Raw genomic sequence first — 22,701 nt, 5'->3', positions numbered from 1 at the left:
TTTATTTGTTTCCACATCTAGAACAACACACCTGGCTAGGCCAAGAACGATTAAATCTAATCGAATCGAATCCAGTCCAGTCGAGTCCAGTACAATCCAGTGCAATTCAACCAATCAAATCCAATACAGTCCAGTCCAGTCCAGTTCAATTCAGTTCAGTTCAGTTCAGTCCGGTCCGGTCCGGTCCGGTCCGGTCCGGTCCGGTCCGGTCCGGTCCGGTCCAGTCCGGTCAGGTCCAGTCCAGTCCAGTCCAGTCACTGCTCCTCGCGCATGCGCAGCACGGCTCTCCAGGAGCCACGTGAAACGGCTATCAACGGCTCCGGCGCAGCTTCAGACTTGGCTACTGCGCAACAGAGGCGCACAGCTGTGCACGCGCCGGCGCCAGTACTTCTGCCGCGGCTATGACGTCACTCCTCTGGAATGCGCAGACCGGCGAATGTGCAGACCCAATTCTCTACACAGCCGTACTCCAATTGAATTGGATTTGAATACAATTTAATTTAAGCCAATTCAACCCAATGCTTCTCGCGCTTGTGCAGCACGGCCCTTCAACGTCCACGCGAAACTGCTCAACCTCGGTCAGTGTAGCTTACGCTACAAAACAACGACCATTGGACAATAAATGCTGTTTATTCACGTCTATTTAGTGGCAACAAAACAAATGTTAAGACGCAGGCAGTCCTAATACTCTTGCTGGTCAGCTTAGCCTAACAATAAATATACGTGAGTAAAAAAAGGGAAAATTCTTCTCCTGTTCCTATATTCTTAGTTATTCTTCAGGCTAGGTATATTTTTAATATTCTTAAATATTTTTCAAACTTGGTAGGCTTCCCAGGTCTCGCAAAAATGAGCGAGACAAACTACATCGGTCTCATTGAAAGGCTGCAATGTTCGTAGAAATGCACATTACAGTGTACGCCCAAACAAAAAATACCCATTTCAATAATACACGTGGAACCCAGGTGCATTCCCTAAAGCTAAAAACGTAGAAAAAGTTTTTTTTAGGCATAGCAAATTAAATTCAATTCGGAAAACGCCCCTTTCGCACTACTGCTCTGTCAACACCATTTACAGCATGTTCAGTCGTGTTTTGGGCAGTTCCTCGGACGTCAGTTCGTTGCCCCGGAGGCAGCTGCTGTTGGGCCCGCAACCACAGTGGGCACTGGAGCCGGGGGTGGAGACTCCGCCATGGACGAGTGCTCTCTAGAAAATGTATCCAAAGCAGGTGGAACCTGGAACAATGGGAATCTTTGTTGAGCAGAGCTGGAGATGATTACCCAAAGCTTCAAATAACCGAGAATGATTACCTCTTCCAGTCACGTCATCTTAAAGGGGCCCTGAAAGGCGTTTTGAGCACACTAAATGAACTAGCGCAATCGTTCGATTGGGTCGTACCAAGGGTTGGGTCAGCTGTACCAAGTATTACTCTCTTACGTGCACCGGAAAGCTCACACTTTTGTTGCAAAGTTTGTCGCCCTTTGCTCACCCTTCCCTGCATGTTTTTGGACGCCGCCATCTTCACATGTCTACCTCATCGATTCACAGATGTTCATCATGAGGTAGACATCCTGCTATTGGGCGGCTTTTTCACGCACTCCCGGCAAAGAGATGTGCCGTTTGCTCAGCGTCGGCTTGCCGGCTGATCTGCCAGCGGAGTGGCGGAGTGCTTGGACATTTTACGACAAACGATTGATTGATTGTAGGGTTTAACGCGCCGACGCAACGCAGGCGATGAGGCGCGCCATAGTGGAGGGCTCCGGATTAATTTTGACCACCTGGGGATCCTTAACGTGCGCCGAAATCTCGTACACACGGGCGTTTTTGCTTTTCACCTCCATCAGAAAAGCCGCCGCCGCGGCCGGGAATCGAACGCGCGTTCTCGTGCTCAGCAGCACAACGCCTTAGCCACTGAGCCACCACGGTGGGTAAAAAAAGCAGTTCTCAAAGAGAGAAAACTGCAGAAGAAGCAGAAAAGATGATCGCTGGGCGAATGGGGCAGTGTGATGTACCGGCCTGCCTTTCTGCACGTGTCATCTGCTTTATTACTATTTCTACTCCCAGACAACGTCGATGGCTGCAGTTTCTTGCCAAGGGATTACGTGCGCACCTTAACAGTTGTCCATGAAATATCTGTTGTTATTTGTATCTGTAAAAAAACTAAACTTGTCCACTGTACTGTCCTCAAAAACTGACCACGGAACTCACTTCCTTCGCATTGATGACACGTTTGGTTGTGAAAGGCAGGCCAAAGAAAAGTATAGAGCAATATCCACGTTTTGGTGCTTTTTTTTACTTATTCAGATTTACTTACTTTTTGCGTAATATTTTAAAACAACGTGGTTCGTCTTTTCTTTTTGTTGTTTTTCGTTTAAACACATTTAAAAAATTGGTGCATTTGATGCCCCGTGCTATATCTCTGCTCCGAGGAGCAGCTTATGATTCAGCCCGGCAGGCTTATTTTAACAAACGTGGATCAAAATCTCGATACACGGACATTCTCGAGTTCCATGTAGTTCATAAAAACGGTCATGGGGAAGCGAGATTGAGGCCGCTTGTGGTCAGCCACTGAGCAGCTCCTGCGGTTACACTTGTCAAGTATTAACAATCTGCAGGTGTCGGACCTTTTAAACAAATTATGAAATGCAAAAAGTTTGCACACATCGGGTGTGGGCTTTCGCTGTTGCGCAGTGGAGCACTCCTACAGCCTGATTGCTCCAAATAAGTCACAGCTAGGGAAGGGCAAAGTCGTTTTATATCCCCTGCAAGCTGCCAACAATGACATTTCGTTTGGTCAGCTTGCACTACGCTCGCGCTTCTAGCAGTAACAGACCATTGCTAGATTGGTGCTCATTCATTTCCCCTGTTCTTACATATATAAAGCGTGATAGTGTTCAGTTGTCTGGAGGGGAAAGTGTGCGAGCGGGTACGAAGTTGATGGTACGTGAGAGAAAAAAGGCGTGAATTGCATTGACTGTGAAATATCAACAACGGAGGCTCGAACCGTTTCGGCATGAACCGGTAACCGTTATTTTTTTTGTCGGTTCAGTTCCGGTTCTGGTTCAGCGTGCTCAAAAAATAACGGTTCGGGTTCGGGTTCAGTTCGGGCAAAAATACCGGTTCAGTTCCGGTTTTCGGTTCGGTTCGGTTCCGGTTCGACACCCTGCTAGAAAGGAAACTGAGTCATGCAGACTCCGAGCAGCACGATACGCAACGAAGGCATACGGTGACAAGCAACGGCGCCTACAAAAGCTGGCCTCTGCTTGTAGGTGACGTCGTGAGGGTTAGTAAACCCCGTTGTGACGTCACGAACTAGTGACAGTGCGGGAAAATATAGATAATAAATGTTAAAAAAAGTATGTGAAGAACTACCAAAACTGAAAATAATAAATGTAAAATAAAGCACCCAGGTTAGTTACTAGAGCGCAATGGTAAGCTTTATCGTGTGGCCTTGCGTAAACACCCATACCGATGCTATCCAGAACCGTCAAGACTTGGGACGTAGCCCATTTCTGTTCACGCTTACTCAGAAATACGGGCCTAATTGAAACATGTTTTACGCTGCTACACAGTAAGAAAAGGTGTTTTTAACAGCGGATTTGTTCTAGGGCTGGGCTTTGCCGACAGCCGGGAGTGGAATGGTACCGCGTCGCGCTTCTTTCGGAGAAGGTTTTTCCACCCGGAAAAAACCGGATCCCAGTGAGGAAAAAATTTATAAAAGCGGTCCTACGGCCTTCATATTTTATGGAAGATGGCTTATATTTCCCCTAAAGAAACCTCTGCGAACAATGCATTTGTGCTTAGATGAGAAGCCGCCTTTCAGAAGATCAGTGTAATCTTGGTCATTGTAGGCTGGCTTTCCCACATTAGCTTTTGCGCCGCGAAGCATGGCCATCTACTGAGGGAGAGAGTGAGAAATTTATTTATTTTAATTTTGTTCATTCATTTATTTATTTATTACTGTAAGCTTTCGTCAGGTTTATACAAGGTGGGCGTGCAAGTATGCACATGCGCGTACAGATAAAGTAATATAGCACATACAGAAACAGAAACAGAAATCGCTTCATTTTCCGAGCTAGTTGGCTTAGGAAGGCGTTGTGGCCGCCGGCAGGCGGCTGCCGGCGACGGTGGCGGCTCGGTAAACCTGAAGTAACTGCACCCCTACTTGCAAGTTGCGATTTTCGTCCCACGTCACGTCGTCCCACGTCGCGCGTCGTCCCACTGCTCCATGCTGCAGATTGCGGAGGGGGGGATAGCTTGAGACTCGAGAGGACAGGCTACTTGGCATGTGTGAGAGTGTCACGGGAGTCACAGAGGGTACAGTCAGGGGAAAGAAGCTGTGAGGGATAGACCTTGTGGAGCAGTGAATGAGTGACGCGGGAATTGGTCTTGAGGTGTCACCATAGGCGCTGTGTGGTCAAGGGGGATAGCGGCGGCGGAAGAGACGGTGATGATCCGTGATTTCTTTGTATGAGAGCAGTCGATCGCGGGCCGACTGAGAACCGGAATGAGGAGCGGGAGCTAGCCCAGCATGGCTAGAATGTTCTCGTGCTGCTTGGTTGGCCGCGTCGGGTATGATTACAAAAAATTGCTCCAAATTTGGTGTTATTGAGCTAACAGTAAATCTGTAAACGGTACAGAATTACTGTCTGCTATCCATCCACGGAGGAAGTATGGTTACGTGGCCATCCACGGAGGGAGGTTGCTTACAGAACACGGCTGTAACTGTTGCTTTAGCGGAACTATCCGAAAATAAATTATATGATGTGAGGCGGCGCTTTTTGAAGGCCCGTAAGAAGCGAAGACGACGAAGTGCTAGCCGAGGTTGGAGAAAAGTACGTGGAAAAAAAGAGGAAGAGGTGGCCAGCTCTGGAGGCAGGAAGGAGCAGGCGGTTTCAGAAGCGTTCGGCAGGGCGAGAACGCCTAGGAGATCTTTACGGAGCCGTACATTCCTCCTGGAAGCCCTCGGCTGCCTGTCAACGCTCAGGAGATCTTCGAGCCGGGCTACGCCGGGTCTCTTCCAGTCGAGACCGGCCACGGAGCACCCTGGCCGAGTCTGACGTGTTGTTCATCGGCCGCAACATCGGCATCGACAAGCGTGCCGAGCCCTACACACTGAGCCAGCTCACCGATGGGAACCCACACGTGCGCGCGAACAATTTGGAGTGGGACTGTTTTCATGGGACTTTTTGTCATAGGACTATTGTTGTTAGATTAGCTTGATTTTCATTGGTCCACCTTACTTTATAATTTGTGCCGTCAATATAATTTGGCCCTTTTCCGTCGCCAAATCTGCCTCGCTGCCTTTCCGCCGGGCAAACTTTATCCTCCTCAGTACAAAAACAACCTGCTTCACAGAAATGGAGTTCACAGCAGGACGTCGTGGTGCGAGCACCTCAGACGTTATTAGCCCCCATAAGCTCATTCCTGTTTTCAATGACTCCAGAGATGACCTGGACGCTTATATTCAGAGGTTTGAGCGTGTCGCTGGTGGTCAGGGGTGGCCGAAAGAAAAGTGGGCAACCACAATAAGTTTGTGCCTGACTGATGAAGCCCTGAGTGTAGTCGGTCGCATGTTTCTAGAAGATTCAGTAGACTACGACAAGGCCAATGCAGCTTTACTGCAAAGATTTCGGTACACCACAGAAGGCTACAGAGAAAAGTTTCGAGGGTCGGTGCCGCAGGAGGGTGAAACTGGTCGCCAATTTGCAGCTAGGCTCTGCGGATACTTTGACAGGTGGATGGAGGCAGGCCGAGTTGAAACGACTTATGCGGGCCTGCGAGAGAAAATTATCACCGAACAGTTCATGAACAGGTGCCCTAAAACCTGTTAGTCTTCCTGAAAGAAAGAAATTGCTCCAAGTTGGAGGAGATGGTGGTAGCTGCCGATAACTAACGACGCACAAGAGCACCGGAGAATTGGCTCTTGGTCGGCAGCGAACGCTGAGGACAGCCTCAATCCTGAATACCGCGGCAAGACCCTTCCTCAGAAGAGAGTTAACTCGCGACCGGAAACGTTATGTTTCCTGTGTGACAAACAGGGGCCCAGAGCTGCCGAGTGTTGGAAACGAACGAAAGCTTGTTTTAAGTGTGACCAAACTCGACATAGTGCTGATAAGTGGTATCAGTACAAAGGTGAAAAATTACAGTCATCGTGCGTAGTACAGCCTTGAGAAGAAAGCCGGAAGTTCGTCACTCTGGAGAGTGTGGAAAAGATTCCAGTCGTAAGCGCGGTCAGAAAGGAATGTCTGACATCTCTCTGCAACCTGCCTGTTGGTAAAGGGTGGCTAGCAAGCGAGAGTATCAGTGTGCTGCGGGTCACCGGTTGTAACACCGTGATCGTCACAAAGGAGTTGGTTCCTGCCAAAAACTTTACAGGAAAAATTACCCCTGTCCTCCTCCTAGACAGAACTATCAAGTTTCTTCCAAAAGCAGACATCGAGGTCGAAACTCCGTTCTTTTCAGGAAAACTCGTCGCAAAATGAATGCAAGATACTCTATGACTTTGTCATAAAAAAATGTGGCGGGTGTGTCGATGTCTAGCTCCTATGTGGAAATGATGTTTCTTCCTCACACGACAAGGGAGCAGGCCCATTTAACGAAAGACAAAGAAACACTAAAGGAGCACGTTCCTCAACCTGGCGTATTTAGGTCAGGAAGGCTTACACCAGATGGTGTTAAACCTGATCCGGTAAAATCGGTCAAAGAACAGCTAACGAATCGGCTGGAAAATTGCTCTGATGTCAACCGAAAGCCGGTGATCGCGCAGCCTAGACCAGAGGGAAGATCCTTTCTTCAGGCGACACAAAGTACCTTCTGAAGAAAGGCTTAGCCACTTGGTCTTGCCCAAGCCCCACCGAGAACGCCCGAAACGGTTCGGACGGGAAAGTGTGTTGGCGTGCCGCAAAGATGCCCAAAAGACTGCATACAGAGTTAGGACAGAATATTAGGGGCGAGACGTGCACACTGACGTGAAAAGATTCCTCATCTGTCGTGACATGAGGCTCAGCACTCTACCGGAATTTTCGGTTCGATGGGCGCCGTTTCGCACAATGTTAATAACTGGTGCATCATCAGTTTTTGTCCTGTATGAAACTTGCTAGCCTTATGTATTACAACGACGCTAGGCTTCACCCTTTTCTGGTCAGAATATGAATTCTGTGTCTTGAGTCTCAGGGTAGTAACGTGGGTTCGGATTAGTTAGGTCGTCATCAATGAGGGCATTGAACGGTTCCAGCCCGTAGGACTGTTGTTGTTTGTCAGTATTTCTGTGCGTTCTTAGTATTTCCAAGCATTTTGAGTTCATTGCTATAGTGTGATTGTGATGAAAGTGATAGTGTGGGACCTAGAAGTGTGGTAGTGCTACTAGTGACTGGAAGTAAAGTGTGTGTGGGCAAACAGACCAGTACCATCAAGGACCGTTAGCAGCCAACCAACCGATCACCGGAAGTGTTTTCCCCCAAAACACTTCTATCGATGAGGGCAACCTGGAGAGAGGCACTGAGTATCCTGTTGCGGACAGCCAGGAAGTAGCAAAATGGAGCCCGGGGCAAGAAATCCTAGAACAGCTTTGGGAGGAAGGAAACCAACTACTCCTACTATGGGCCCCAGAACCAGGACAACCAGCCAGCCAGGAGCTACCAAAATGGAGCCCAGGGCAAGAAATCCTACAAGAGCTGTGGGAGGCAGAAGACCAACTACGCTCACTCCAGACCCCAGAATCAGGACAACCAGCCAGCCAGAAAATACCAAACTGGAGCCCAGGGCAAGAAATCCTACAATGGTTTGGGAGGCAGGAGAGCAACTACTCTTACTCTAGCCACAGAACCAGGACAACCAGCCAGGCAGGAAATACCAAAATGGAGCCCGGGGCGAGAAATCGTACAATGGCTTTGGGAGGCAGGACACCAACTACCCTTACTCTGGGCCCCAGAACCAGGACAACCAGATAGCCAGGAACTACCAAAATGGAGCCCAGGGCAAGAAATCCCACAATGGCTTTGGGTAGCAGGAGACCAACTACTCTTACTGTGGGCCCCAGAACGAGGACAACCAGCCAGCTAGGAAGTACCAAAATGGAGGCCAGGGCAAGAAATCCTACAACGGCTTTGGGAGGCAGCAGACAAACTACACTTATTCTGGGCCCCAGAATCAGGACAGCCAGCCAGCCAGGAACTACCACACTGGAGCCAAGGGAGAGAAATCCTACAATGGCTTTGGGAGGCAGGACACCAACTACGCTCACTCCGGGCCCCAGAACCAGGCAACCAGCCAGGCAGGAAATACAAAAATGGTGCCCAGGGCAAGCAATCCTACAATGGCTTTGAGAGGGAGGAGGCCTACTACTCCTACTCCTATTGTGGGCCCAAGAACCAGGACAACCAGCCGGCCAAGAAGTACCAAAATGGAGCCCAGGGCAAGAAATCCTACAATGGCTTTGGCAGGCAGGACACCAACTACTCTTATTCTGGGCCCCAGAACCAGGACAACCAGCCAGCCAGGAACTACCAAAATGAAGCCCAGGGCGACAAATCCTACAGCGGCTTTTGGAGGCACCAGACAAACTACTCTTACTCTGGGCCCCAGAACCAGGACAACCAGACAGCCAAGAACTACCAAATTGGAGCCCAGGGAAAGAAATCCTACAACGACTTTGGGAGGCAGGAGACCACCTACGCTCACTCCGGGCCCCAGAGCCAGGACAACCAGCAAGGGAGGAACTACCAAAATGCAGCCCGGGGCGATTAATCCTGCAACACCTTTGGGTGGGAGGAGATCTACTACTCTTAGTCTGGGGCCCAGAACCAGGACAACCAGCCAGGCGGGAAATATCAAAATGGAGCCCAGGGCAAGACATCCTACAATGGCTCTGGGAGGCAGCAGGCAAACTACTCTTACTCCGTGCCCCAGAAGAAGGAACTACGACATTGGAGCCCAGGGCAAGAAATCCTCCAACGGCTTTGGGAAGCAGGAGACAAACTACGTTCACTCCCGGCCCCAGAACCAGGACAACGAGGCAGCCACGAACCACAAAAAGGGAGCCCAGTGCAAGAAATCTTACAATGGCTTTGAGAGGCAGGAGACCAACTACTCTTACTCTAGCCCCAGAAACAGGACAACCAGCCAGCCAGGAACAACCAAAAGGAGGCAAGAAATCCTACAACGGCTTTGGGAGGCAGGAGACCAACTACGCTCACTCTGGGCCCCAGAACCAGGACAACCAGCCATCCAGGAACTACAAAAATGGAGCCCAGGGCGACAAATCCTACAGCGGCTTTTGGAGGCACCAGACAAACTACTCTTACTCTGGGCCCCAGAACCAGGACAACCAGACAGCCAAGAACTACCAAATTGGGGCCCACGGCAAGAAATCCTACAACGACTTTGGGAGGCAGGAGACCAACTACGCTCACTCCGGGCCCCAGAGCCAGGACAACCAGCAAGGGAGGAACTACCAAAATGCAGCCCAGGGCGATTAATCCTACAACACCTTTGGGTGGGAGGAGATCTACTACTCTTAGTCTGGGGCCCAGAACCAGGACAACCAGCCAGGCAGGAAATATCAAAATGGAGCCCAGGGCAAGAAATCCTACAATGGCTCAGGGAGGCAGCAGCAAACTACTCTTACTCCGGGCCCCAGAACCAGGAACTACGACATTGGAGCCCAGGGCAAGAAATCCTACAACGGCTTTGGGAGGCAGGAGACAAACTACGTTCACTCCCGGCCCCAGAATTAGGACAACGAGGCAGCCAGGAACCACAAAAAGGGAGCCCAGTGCAAGAAATCTTACAATGGCTTTGAGAGGCAGGAGACCAACTACTCTTACTCTAGCCCCAGAAACAGGACAACCAGCCAGCCAGGAACTACCAAAAGGAGGCAAGAAATCCTACAACGGCTTTGGGAGGCAGGAGACAAACTACGTTCACTCCGGGCCCTAGAAACAGGACAACGAGGCTGCCAGGAACCACAAAAAGGTAGCCCAGGGCAAGAAATCTTACAATGGCTTTGAGAGGCAGGACACCAACTACTCTTACTCTAGCCCCAGAAACAGGACAACCAGCCAGCCAGGAACTACCAAAAGGAGGCGAGAAATCCTGCAACGGCTTTGGGAGGCAGGAGACCAACTACGCTCACTCTGGGCCCCAGAACCAGGACAACCAGCCATCCAGGAACTACCAAAATGGAGCCCAGGGCGAGAAATCCTGCATTGGCTTTGGCAAGTAGGAAACCAACTACTCTTACTTTGGGCACCAGAACCGGGACACCCAGCCAGGCAGGAAATACCAAACTGGAGCCCAGGGGCAGAAATCCTAAAATGGCTTTGGGAGGCAGAAGACCACTTACACTTACTCTGGGCTTCAGAACCAGGACAACCGGCCAGGCAGGAGAAAACAAAATGGAGCAACCTACAATGGCTTTGGAAGGCAGGAGGCCTACTACTCTTGTTCTGGGCCCCAGAACCAGAACAACCAGCCAGTCAGGAAGGACCAAAATGAAGCCCAGGGCCAGAAATCCTACAATGGCATTGGGAGGCAGGAGACCAACTACTCTTACTGCGGGCCTCAGAACGAGGACAACCAGCAAGCCAGAAACTGCCAAAATGGAGCCCAGGGCAAGAAATCCTACAATGGCTTTGTGAGGCAGAAGACCACCTACGCTTACTGTGGGCCTCAGAACGAGGACAACCAGCCAGGCCGGAGATACCAAAATGGAGCCCAGGGCAAAAAAACCTACAATGGCTTTGGGAGGCAGGAGACCAACATTGCGCACTCTGGGCCCCAGAACCAGGACAACTAGCCAGCCAGGAACTTCCAAAATGGTGCCTAGGGCAAAAATTCCTGCAACGGCTTTTGGAGGCAGGAGACAAACTATGCTCACTCCAGCCCCAGAACCACGACAACCAGCCAGCCAGGAACTACCAAAATGAAGCCGACGGCGACAAATCCTACAGCGGCTTTGGCAGGCAGGAAACCAACTAATCTTACTCTCGGCACCAGAACCGGGACAACCAGACAGGCAGGAAATACCAAAATGAAGCCCAGGGCAAGAAATCGTACAATGGCTTTGGGAGGCAGGAGACCAACTACGCTCACTCCAGGCCCCAGAACCAAGACAACCAGCCAGCCAGGAGCTACCAAAATGAAGCCCAGGGCGAGAAATTCTACAGCGGCTTTGGCAGGCAGGAAACCAACTAATCTTACTCTGGGCCCGAGAACAAGGACAACCAGCAAGCCAGAAACTGCCAAAATGGAGCCCAGGGCAAGAAATCCTACAATGGCTTTGTGAGGCAGAAGACCACCTACGCTCACTCCGGGCCCCAGAAACAGGACAACCAGCCAGCCAGGAACTACCAAAAGGAGTCCAGGGCAAGAAATCCTACAACGGCTTTGGGAGGCGGGAGACCAACTACGCGCACTCTGGACCCCAGCACCAGGACAACCAGCCAGCCATTAACTACCAAATTGGAGCCCAGGGCGAGAAATCCTACATTGGTTTTGGCAGGCAGGAGGCAAACTAAGTTCACAAGGGGCCCCAGAACCAGGACAACCAGGCAGCCAGGAACCACCAAAATGGAGCCCAGGGCAAGAAATCGTACAATGGCTTTTGGAGGCAGGAGACCAACTACACTCACTCCAGGCCCCAGAACCAAGACAACCAGCCAGCCAGGAGCTACCAAAATGAAGCCCAGGGCGAGAAATCCTACAGCGGCTTTGGCAGGCAGGAAACCAACTAATCTTACTCTGGGCACCAGAACCGGGACAACCAGCCAGGCAGGAAATACCAAAATGAAACCCATGGCCAGAAATCCTACAATGGCTTTGGGAGGCAGAAGACCAACTACGCTTACTGTGGGCCTCAGAACCAGGACAACCAGCAAGCAAGGAGATACCAAAATGGAGCCCAGGGCAAAAAAAACCTACAATGGCTTTGCAGGAGGCCTACTACTCCTGTTCTGGGCCCCTGAACCAGGACAACTTGCCAGCCAGGAACTACCAAAATGAAGCCCAAGGCAAGAAATCCTACCATTGCTTTAGTAGGCAAGAGACAAACGAAGTTCACTCGGGGCCCCAGAACCAGGACAACCAGGCAGCCAGGATCCACCAAAATGGAGCCCAGGCCAAGAAATCGTACAATGGCTTTGGGAGGCAGGAGACCAACTACGCTCACTCCGGGCCCCAGAACCAAGACAACCAGCCAGCCAGGAGCTACCAAAATGAAGCCCAGGGCGAGAAATCCTACAGCGGCTTGGGCAGGCAGGAAACCAACTAATCTTACTCTGGGCACTAGAATCGGGACAACCAGCCAGGCAGGAAATACCAAAATGGAGCCGAGGGCCAGAAATCTTACAATGTCTGTGGGAGGCAGGAGATCAACGACTATTACTCTGGGCCCCAGAACGAGGACAACCAGCGATGCAGGAAATACCAAAATGGTGCCCAGGGCAAGAAATCGTACAATGGCTTTGGGAGGCAGGAGGCCTACTACTCTTATTCTGGGCCCCAGAACCACGACAACGAGCTAGCCAGGAACTACCAAAATGGAGCCCAGGGCAAGAAACCGTACGATGGCTTTGGGACGCACCAGACCAACTACTCTTACTCTGGGCCTAATAACCAGGCCAACCAGCCAGCCAGGAACCACCAGAATGGAGCCCAGGGCAAGAAATCGTACAATGGCTTTGGGAGGCAGGAGACCAACTACGCTCACTCCGGGACCCAGAACCATGACAACCAGCCAGCCAGGAGCTACGAAAATAGAGCCCAGGGCAAGAAATCCTACAGTGCATTTGGTAGGCAAGAGACCAACTACTCTTACACTGGGCCCCAGAACCGGGACAACCAGCCAGCGAGGACGTAGCAAAATGGAGCCCGGGGCAAGTAATCCTACAACGGCTTTGGGAGGCAGGAAACCAACTACTCTTACTCTGGGCCCGAGAACCACGACAGCCAGCCAGCCAGGAACTACCAAAATGGAGCCCAGGGCAAGAAATCGTACAGTGGCTTTGGGACGCACCAGACCAACTACTCTTACTCTGGGCCCCATAACCAGGACAACCAGCCAGCCAGGAACTACCAAAATGGAGCCCACGGCAAGAAGTCCTACAATGGCTTTGGGAGGCAGGAGACGAAGTACTGTCACTCTGGGCTCCAGAACCAGGAAAAACACCACAAGGTTCGGGGAGCGACCTGCCCGACGAGAACGTTCGGGGAACCTCCGGTACGAGCCGCATCTTCCCCGTTGGGATCGAGGCAGCTCAGCCGAGGCTGGCCACGGAGCACCCGGGCTGATTCGCTCATCGGCCGCAGCACCGGCATCGACAAGGGCACCGCGGCCGCGCGCCCAGCCTAGCGCACGGGAAAGAGGAACCCGACTTCGCGGAGGTCAGCGCCAATGTCAAGGAGACAGCGCCTACGGCCATCACACCAAGCAAGTGTACCGCCACAGCTCACTGAAGCCGACTAGTGCCAGATGTGAGCGGGAACTCTTAAGTTAAGAACTTTGTTTCGTCGGACATCCAGTCGTTTGATTAGATTAGTTCATATAATTTGTGTATCTTTCTAATTTTGCTGTGTGAAGAGAGTCTGTACTTGTCTGGCGTCACGTGCCTCGCTTCTTTTCCGTTAGTTAAACTTAACCTCCTCATCCACAAAACAACCGGCATAACAACAAATGACAATTAGCCGCTAGGACGACTCTAACATTACGCACTACAGCTCCGCTGGTCCCCCTTCTTCACAGATGGTAAGGGCACTGAATTTTTATTAACTCCGCGTGTCGACGCATAAGCTAATTAATTTTTTCTTACTTAACCATCGACATTGCAACGACAAAGGGTTTAATGAAAAGCTGTAACCTTTCTTAACTGATAGATGGCGCTCGTTAGAAATAATAACACCAGTTTTAGTGAGGAAATCAAATATGCGCTATGTACGGGCAGGTGTTATAGAAGGCATTGATTGCAACTATTCTCCTTACAGTTGTCTAACACAGAGAATTTCTACCGCATGGGCATTTTGCATTTTCTTGGTTAAGAACAGACCTGAACTGAGTGGCAGCAATAACTTGGGAGAAACCCAAAATGAAAAAAAAATGGTGATTGAGTTCGATTGAGATTTTTTTTTTCGACCTATGGTCTGCACAGGTTCGTCAACCCCCTAGTTATAAGGCGAAAGGAGCCTTTTCTACTACGTGTACCTGAGCATGCGTTTGAAGTCACCGCTTTTACTTTTTCTGGGTCTCTTTTATCGGAGTGTCCATTTCTGTCTCATGTCGTGAGCACGGCGGGACCAACCCCACACACGTTTTGCTTGGTATTCCCTGGCCGCAGCCAAAACGGTTCGTCATCGTGCGACCAAGATTTAGCATTGAAAAACGTACTTAATTTTGTCAGCAGTGCAATGAAAGAGTTCACCCATGAACCTAAAAAAACATCCCCCTTGCGAGGGGCACGGTCAAATGCAGAGCAATTTCGGGGGGCGCACGACGTTAAGTAGGTTGGGTTACGTTAAGTAGGTTAGGTTACGTTAAGTAGGTTGGGTTACGTTATCAACCGGTGTTGCGACGTTGGTGTTGGATTGGGTCGCATCACTGGTTGAAGGTCTCCATTTCATCCCGTACAACGCTGACTCCGACGACAGCATCTGAAGAGAGCGCAGGCGATGACTGAATTGGAGCCCCGCACATACCCGATTTTATCTGGTTCGAAAGAAATTGACAGCGAGAGCGAACGCCGAGAACCGCCCCATCACGGCACGACCGCGCCACGACCACGTCACGACTACGTCACAATCACGCCACAACTGTTGCTCCCGCGCCAAACTACGACGCCTGCGCGCCCCACCTGTTGCTGAACGCGATTCGAGCACGCAGAGAACACGCGAGGAGCAGCGGAGAGCAGGCGAGGAGGAGTGGGGGAGAGGGCGCACCTGGAATGGCTGTTGCGGACGCCGAGGCACGCCAACGCCGGGTGACATCGTGAGTTAAAGAAATGCTCTGCATTTAAAAAAGGATAATGTTGGAAACGGGATTTTTTTTACGGATAACAAAAGTTTCTGTGAATATGCTTTGTATATTGTCCAGGGCAATTTTGTTGTCGGATTACAATGAATTATATCGCAAAGACATGCTTTGACAGACCGAGGCGGCCTACAATTTTATCCCTCCCTTTAGAGCCCGCCACAGGCACGTTTCCGAGCTCGCCTAACTTGGTCCAACTCAACAGCGGCAGATTCGGTCACCGGTGATGCCTGCGGGCGGGGCCTTAGTTCAGCCACCGCTTCCGCGCTGCGTTTACGTCTGCGCTGACCTGTACAAGTCGCGGAGAGGGAAGGTGCCGACTGCTTAAGAATCTACTGCTGCACTTGTGACCATATGGCCCGTAGTTTGACACCACAAAGATGAGATGACGTTCCCTGGACCCTCCAAACTGCGGCCAGTCCCGTGCTTTCATCTTCTGTACTTCGCCTGTTCAAACTGTACCACTTCAATATGAACACTCACCAAGTTGAGCAACTATCCATTTTGTTGGATTAATGATAATTTAAAATTGTCTCCAAATACCGTTTTTCTCTCTCATAAGGCCAGGAATGCATTTCCACATCTTCATAAACTGCACAACGTCACTTTTTTTTGGAAATCGCACGTCATTGCCAGTGCCCAATTAGGTTGCTGGCAGAGGAGATTAGGAAGACGTGACACGGCGGAATTGTTTTAAATGTGCTTTGACTATTGCTCCCCTTTCCGCTATTCTATAATTTCAATTATGCAATCTCGATCGTTAAACTGATCCAAATGTTTTCGCTAGATTTAGGCCTAAAAGGGAAACGCCGCCTAGCACTGTGCTCCACTCACTCGACGGAGATGAAAAACTGTAAGAGGCGTGGCCTGGCTCAGCCTTGCTATTGCCGCACTGTAAATAGACGTTTCACCAGTACTCACTAAGGTTTGTCGAAGTTTTGCTGTCGCCACGTAACAATATTTGCCGCATGAGTGAATTTCCCGCTATACTACGGCGGGGCAGGACGGTAGTATGCTGTTCTTGTTCTCTTTTCTTTCCTTATCACTGAAAAAGATAAAGTAATGGTTAACAACGTCAGAAACAACGTGCGCAGCACCTTGTTTATGACGTTGTTCTGACAGTCGAAGTTGAACATAGAAGTTGACCTCGCAGTTGCGCAATGTAGTGAGCCCTACCCGTGGGAAAGCCACTTTTTTTATTTTTGTTCTCTTCTCGTAGCGCCGCATATCTTCCACTGTAGCTCCTAGAAGACATCCACTGTCGTGAGCGAACCACCAGTTGTTACGCAAGTGATTAATACCATCGACGTTACTACCGCTGCGAGCACCACCGGCGTCCTAAAATTAGCTTTTCCCTACGGTTGAGTGCGTATTTGCCTTCCCGCCCACAGCGTATAGAACTGGTTGCCGCTAACGCTGATTTTCTTTTTCTTCATCCTCTGCCCTATCGCTGCGTCCTTCAGAGTAATAATCTTCAACTAAGTGTCTTCTCTCGCTCACTGAGTCTGTGAACGATTTTCTCCACGATTCATTCTTTAGATTTTGTCGCACATTCTAGCTTCATTTCCGTAGGGAGAGTTCTTGGGTACCCTCATCGAGGGCTTCACTTTCAGGCGTAGCGTTATTTTGGGCCAACGCTTTCGTGCGTGATCGCTTTGGCAACGGGTGTTCATACTTTCGCTGCCGGCGACTTGCAGCAATTGTAGAGTACTAACGAAATCACTTTCTGCGGGTAGCCGACGATTATTACATCTCGCGTTTAAGTGTTGGAAATGGCCTTAGACCGCTGACGCTGCATTGTTGCAAATAACTGTGGTTGATTCCTCTGTCACAGGAATCGGTAAAACACGAAAGGGAGCGAAATATGCTGCTGAGCATGATTTGCGGCGGGTCGGCGGCTGTCTTGGGGGTGTGCTTGGTGAGCGACGTCCTGTTGTCGGGTCGCTTCGGCAAAAGTGTACTGGCGTCATTTCCGTGACAGATATGACACCAGTGAAATCTTGGTGTATCCCGGAATAACACACTTTGATGTTAAAAAAAGGTGTCAACCACTGCGATCAGTTCTGCTTGAGTTCCTCCATTTTCGCTTCGATTGCAGGCACTGCCGTCATTTCTCTGCCATGGTCTCTGATAGGAACTGATGATGATGATAGTTGGATTTTATTGGCGCAAGGCCGACTATGGGCAAAGAGCGCCAAAGAAGAAGTTACTGAATTGTGATGAGACCGTACATACTAAAAGATGTGAATAAAAGTAAAAGTGATGCAAAACAAAAGACAATAGAGATGGCTGGTGTATAGGGCCAGGATGATTACACGTGATATGACAAGAGCTGCAGAAAGTTCACCTCAGCTAAAAACTTAAAAACACGCTGACTAGAAAACATTGGTTCGTCGGCTAAAAAATATGATGGGTGCAAAGGAATGTGTCGTCTGCATAATTCAGGGAAATGTTTGTGTCGTGTTGTGTCAAGTGCCTTGCATGTGATTAGTATGTGGACTACAGATAGGCCCTTTCCACACCTGCTACACGTGGGTCCCGAAGTTCCAGTGAGCAGGTGGGAGTGTTTCGCATGTGTGTGGCCTATCCGCAGCCTAGCCAGGGCGACTTCGGTGTATCTGTTGTGTGAGTCAGTTATGTAGCGTCCCAGTTGTTGTTTTATTACGTGTAGTTTGTTGTCTGTTTGTTGACTCCAGTGTAATTACCATGTGTTACGAAGCTGTCGTCTGATGTGTGTCTTTAGGTCGGTGTAAGGTACTGTTGTAATGTCAACTGTAGTCATGAGAGCAGCAGCGCCAGCCATTTGATCAGCGGTCTCATTTCCAGGGATCCCACAGTGACCTGGTACCCAGCATATAGTTATTTGAAGATTTGAGGCATATGCAGTCATTAGTACCTTGAAAAGAACATGTATCACATAGTTTTTAGATGACTTTCCGGATGACAGTGCCTGTACAAGGTTTAGAGAATCTGTGTAGATGAGGGACTTTGGAATTTTATGTTCGAGGATGTGGTTTGAAACGAGTAAAATGCCATAGGCTTCTGCCGTGTAAATACTGCTATGAAAATCCATTGTTTTAGTTACGGTAAAATTTGGTCCGTGCGCTTCACAAGATACAGTAAAACCAGTTTTCGACGCGTCGCTATAGAATTCTGCGCACCTGTACTTGTCCTGCAGGAACAGGAAGTGCTGCAGAATTGCACTTCTGGGTACCCTATTTTTTTCTACTAATGTGAATGATAGGTCGCATGATATAGGATGTAGATGTCATGGTGGAATTAAATTATGGATGGGTGTCTTGTGCGTGTCTGAAAGAGGGACCGTGAGTGCAGAAGCCTCCTCCCTAACTCTGAGAGAGAAAGGTAAGGAAACGGATGGCCTGTTTAAAAAGAGTTGCAAGTTTGATGTATTGTTCATGATGGGATTAAAAGGATGGTAGGTAAGGGATACAATCTTAGATGCATATAGCAGGTCAACATACTCCCGCTGATGCCCTAGACACCACTTGTCGCACTCGACATAAAGGCTTTCGACAGGGCTAGTGCGGAAAGCGCCGCATGAGAGGCGAAGGCCAAGATGCAGCACTGGGTCGAGCATTCTCAGTGCGGTCTTTGTCGCCGACCCATACACGACACTGCCGTAGTCGAGCCGAGACCCCACCAACGCTGTGTACAGGCGCAGCAGGAGTTGTTTGTCGGCCCCATAAGATTGATGTGAGAGAACCTTAAGAATATTCATTGTTTTTAGGCATTTACATTTGAGCTGTTTGATATGAGGGATGAATGTAAGTTTTTCGTCGAATAAAATGCCTAAAAACTTGTGCTCCTTGTTCACAGGAATTGGCACATTCGCAAGAGTGATGTCTGGGTCCGGGTGGACCCCACGCTTCCTGGAGAATACAACACAAGAGCTCTTTCCGGGAATAATTTTAAAACCATTCTTGTCTGCCCAGCCGGCAAGCTTCTTGACGCCGAGCTGGACTTGACGTTCGCAGATGGACATGTTACATGATTTAAAGGATATCTGGACGTCGTCGACATACATGGAATAAGAGATTGTAGGTGGCAATGCCTTTCCAAGAGAGTTCATCTTAACTATGAAGAGCGTGCAGCTCAACACTCCACCTTGCGGTACGCCATTTTCTTGCACATGTACCTTTGACAGTGCAGAACCAACTCTGACGCAAAAGGTTCTCTCCGACAAATAACTAGCAAGAGTGTTAAACATATTACCAGAAACACCGAATGACTTGAGGTCAGTAAGGATTCCAACACGCCAAGCGGTATCATAAGCCTTTTCGAGGTCGAAAAACACAGTTACGCAGTACTGTTTATGCACGAAGGCATCCTTAATATACGATTCAAGAGCTACGAGTTGATCATTCGTGGATCGCCCCGCCCTGAAGCCTGCCTGGCAGCTCTCGAGAAGGCCGTTGTACTCCAAAAAGTACACGAGCCTCCGGGGTATCATCTTCTCGAGAAGCTTGCACAGGCAGCTGGTCAGGGCAATGGGTCGATAGCTAGCGGGTGAAGAAGGGCCCTTCCCTTCTTTCAAGAATGCTACAACTATGGCATCCCTCCAAGACTTTGGAATGTGCCCCGAAAGCCATATCTTGTTGAAAAGGTGAAGAAGTGTTACAAGAGTGTCTGTGTGTAAGTTCTGTATCATTGTATATGTAATGTTGTCTGGGCCTGGAGCTGAGGGTGTACACGTGCTCAGAGCACCCCTCAGCTCATGAAGCGTGAACTCGGAGTTATAAGAGATGGCTGACCTGTCATTGTCATGTAAAGGCTTCTTTTCGGCCACAAGTTGTGTTTCATGAAGGTGTTTGTCTAGTGTGCTGAACTGGAAACGTGTTGGAAGTGTTGTGCGAGTGTGTCAGCCTGGTCTTCAAGTGTGTCCCCTGTTGTACTGACCAGAGGCAGGCTGTGTGTTTGATGTCCCTTGAGTTTGCGTATTCGTGTCCATACTTTCCGTGTGTCTGTGTAGGAGTTAATTGATGTTATGAATGTACGCCAACTATCGCGTTTTGCCTCACGGCGCACACGTTTTCCGAACGCCTTGGCCCGTTTGAACAAGAGGAGGTTACTCGACGTGGGGTACCGACCGAGGATACCCCACGCCTTGTTCTGGGCCTCTCGCGCCCGCCTACAGTCCTCATTCCACCAGGGCCTCCGCTGGTTTCGCGGGGCAACAGAGGCGTGGGGAATGGACCTTTCGGCGGCGTCGAGGATGTGCGCCGTGAGCAGTTGGGTAGCTTCTTCAACGTGTAGGTGTGTTATGGACGTGTAGTGTAGTTTGGATGTCTCTGTAAATGTATTCCAGTTAGCTCTTGCTTCATTAAACCTTTTATGGGAAGATGGGCTGCTCGGGCCTGTACCTATATGCGTTAATGAAGTGGGGAAATCGTCACTACCATATGGGTCTGTGCCCACGCCCCATTCAAGAAATGGAAAGAGAATTGCAGAACCAATAGCCAAGTCAAGATGTGAGTATGTGTTGTGACCTGTGTTATGGTATGTCGGCTGTTTCTTGTTGGAAAGGCATGCTCCAGAGGATGTTAAAAACTTCTCTATCAGGCGACCTCGGGCATCCGTGCGAGAAGAGCCCCAAAGAGAGTTGTGAGCATTAAGGTCGCCTGTTAGGATGTATGGTTCGGGCAGCTGGTCAACCAGCGCCTCGAAGTCAGATCTCGTAAGTGCTACATCAGGAGGAATGTAGATGGAGCATACCGTTATCAACCTATTAAATAATATTGTGCGGACGGCTACAGCCTCAAGGACGGTGTTCAAGGTGACGGGGTGGAATGCTAAGGATTTGCAGGCAATAGACCTTATGCGAAATTGCTTGGTGATCTAGCAACACTGATGTAAATGAGACCGTCGGCCATATTGGTACGGGCGCCGATCGGGAAGTCTCGTATTGTTTACTGTGGAAGAGCAGGTGACGGTAACGCGGTATCGCTCAAACTGGACAGCGTTTTCCGGCTCCCGACCGCGGATTGCGGACGAAGGACTTGTCTGCGCTGCCGACTGTGTCTGAAGACTCATACCACTCGGGGTGCCGCGCCAAAGACCCATCCGAGCGGCAGCGGAGCAGGGCATGCCGCCTAGCCACCGAGGCGCATTGCTCGCCTTCATCGGTGCGGACAAACACGTGCGACTCGCAGTAAGTAAATCCTTCTTTGTTTTTTACTTGACGCGAGTTAACCGGTATGAGCATTTGTATAGCACTTTGTTCACCGTTGTTTACCATGCAAATGCGTAGCGGCGACCTTGTTGCAGTAACCCTGAAAGAGGAAATAGACAATCGCCAGATCGTACCGCTAGTGGGTAGATTAGGTATTTTCAAATGCTGTACATCGAATTTACGGGATGATTTTGGCGAAGATGTTTACGGAAAGGTTGCGGCCGTTTTCCGTGACGGTCGTCCGCCCGCGCGTTTGCCGCAAAGCAATCGCGCTTTGCGGCGAAGTCAACTACAAAAGCGCACATACGCCTTGAATTTTCTTTTTTTTCTCATTATTTATTGCTCAAGTTCTGCCGCAAAAATCTGTTTGTGTGTCTTCTTTTTCCTTTTTTGGCGGTGGGGTGGTTGTGTTTGTTTCTAAAGCGCATGTTTTTGGTGTGCACAAGTAGATAATACAGTAAAACCTCGTTAGCTCGAACTCACTGAACTAGAATATTTTTTAAATTCTGTGGGTCATCGGTATAGCCCGAATGTTTACCTGTTTATCTCGAAAGGTTCTGGAAGTGAGTTCCAGATAATCATAATATTGCTTGCGTAAGTTATGACGAACACGATTATGCGGGTACTGGTATCATTACCCAGGGTGAGGTTTTTAAATGTTAAACTTCTTTCTCTTGAAAACGCATTAACAAAGCATGCAGAGATACTTGCACGCTCCAACTTGACAAACAACTTTGACATCATTGCTGTTTGAGGTGTAGATTATTGCCCTTGCAACAGTGTTAATTGCAAGACACAAAATCTGGTCATTTTGAGTCTGTTCCTTGCGGCCACTGTTTTCTGCTCGGTCCCTTTACCATAAACTGTAGCGGACTAGTCCTGTCCTTCCCTGAGTGATATTTACTGTTTCTCTCTGTTCTTGCAGGTTGGGCCTCATCCATGTGCTCAGCAGCTGCTTTCGCTCCCACAAGAAAAGTGGCCGGCCCTATGTTGTATGCCTCACCTTTGAGACGGACAGTGGGGCGATTGGGGAGGCATCGTGCAAGTGCCCGGCGGGTTGCAGTGGAGCATGGAGTCACATCCTGGCTGCTGTGCACCTACTCGACCTCTTGCAGGCCGAATGTTTTAAGAGGCGCCACCGGAGCTTGCGTGCACTGAGCTGCCACAACAGTGGGGACGTCCGAGACAGCAGGCCATCAAGCCAGCGAGTGTCCAAGACATTGACTGGAGAAGCCCGCAAGAAAATGGCCCCTCCCTTCCCTTGCCAATGTGTCTGTTCGATGCACGTCAAGTACAGGAGCAATGCGAGCAGCAACAAAGTGCCGTGCAGGCGCTTGGGAGAAAACTTGGTAGCCTTGGGAATGGGTTTTTTGCCCCAGTTTTGCTGGCCTCACCCCGCACAGTGACAGAAACAAGGACTGGCATGGCACCTGAAGGGTCACCTATGAGCTACCAGCAAGCATTCATGCCACATTTCGCCGTGGTCATCTCGCGA

At 49.8% G+C, this 22,701-nt stretch overlaps 1 protein-coding gene across 1 annotated transcript in view; it reads right to left on the bottom strand.

The window, feature by feature from the left end:
* Positions 1–693: 693 nt before the first annotated feature.
* LOC144139066 (uncharacterized) overlaps positions 694–22,701 on the bottom strand; it is a 29,377-nt gene continuing 7,369 nt past the window's right edge. Inside the window, exon 3 of the mRNA XM_077671552.1 lies at positions 694–1,232. Coding sequence (XP_077527678.1) covers positions 1,110–1,232 — 123 coding nt within the window. The 3' untranslated portion in view covers positions 694–1,109. The remainder of the gene's footprint in view (positions 1,233–22,701) is intronic.

Source organism: Haemaphysalis longicornis, unplaced genomic scaffold, assembly GCF_048455015.1.
Source record: "Haemaphysalis longicornis isolate Haplotype H1 unplaced genomic scaffold, Haemaphysalis longicornis Haplotype H1 scaffold_5, whole genome shotgun sequence".
NCBI classification, from domain to species: Eukaryota; Metazoa; Arthropoda; class Arachnida; order Ixodida; family Ixodidae; genus Haemaphysalis; species Haemaphysalis longicornis.
Note: the sequence above shows the minus strand (reverse complement) of the source record. Positions and strands in the feature narration are given on the sequence as shown.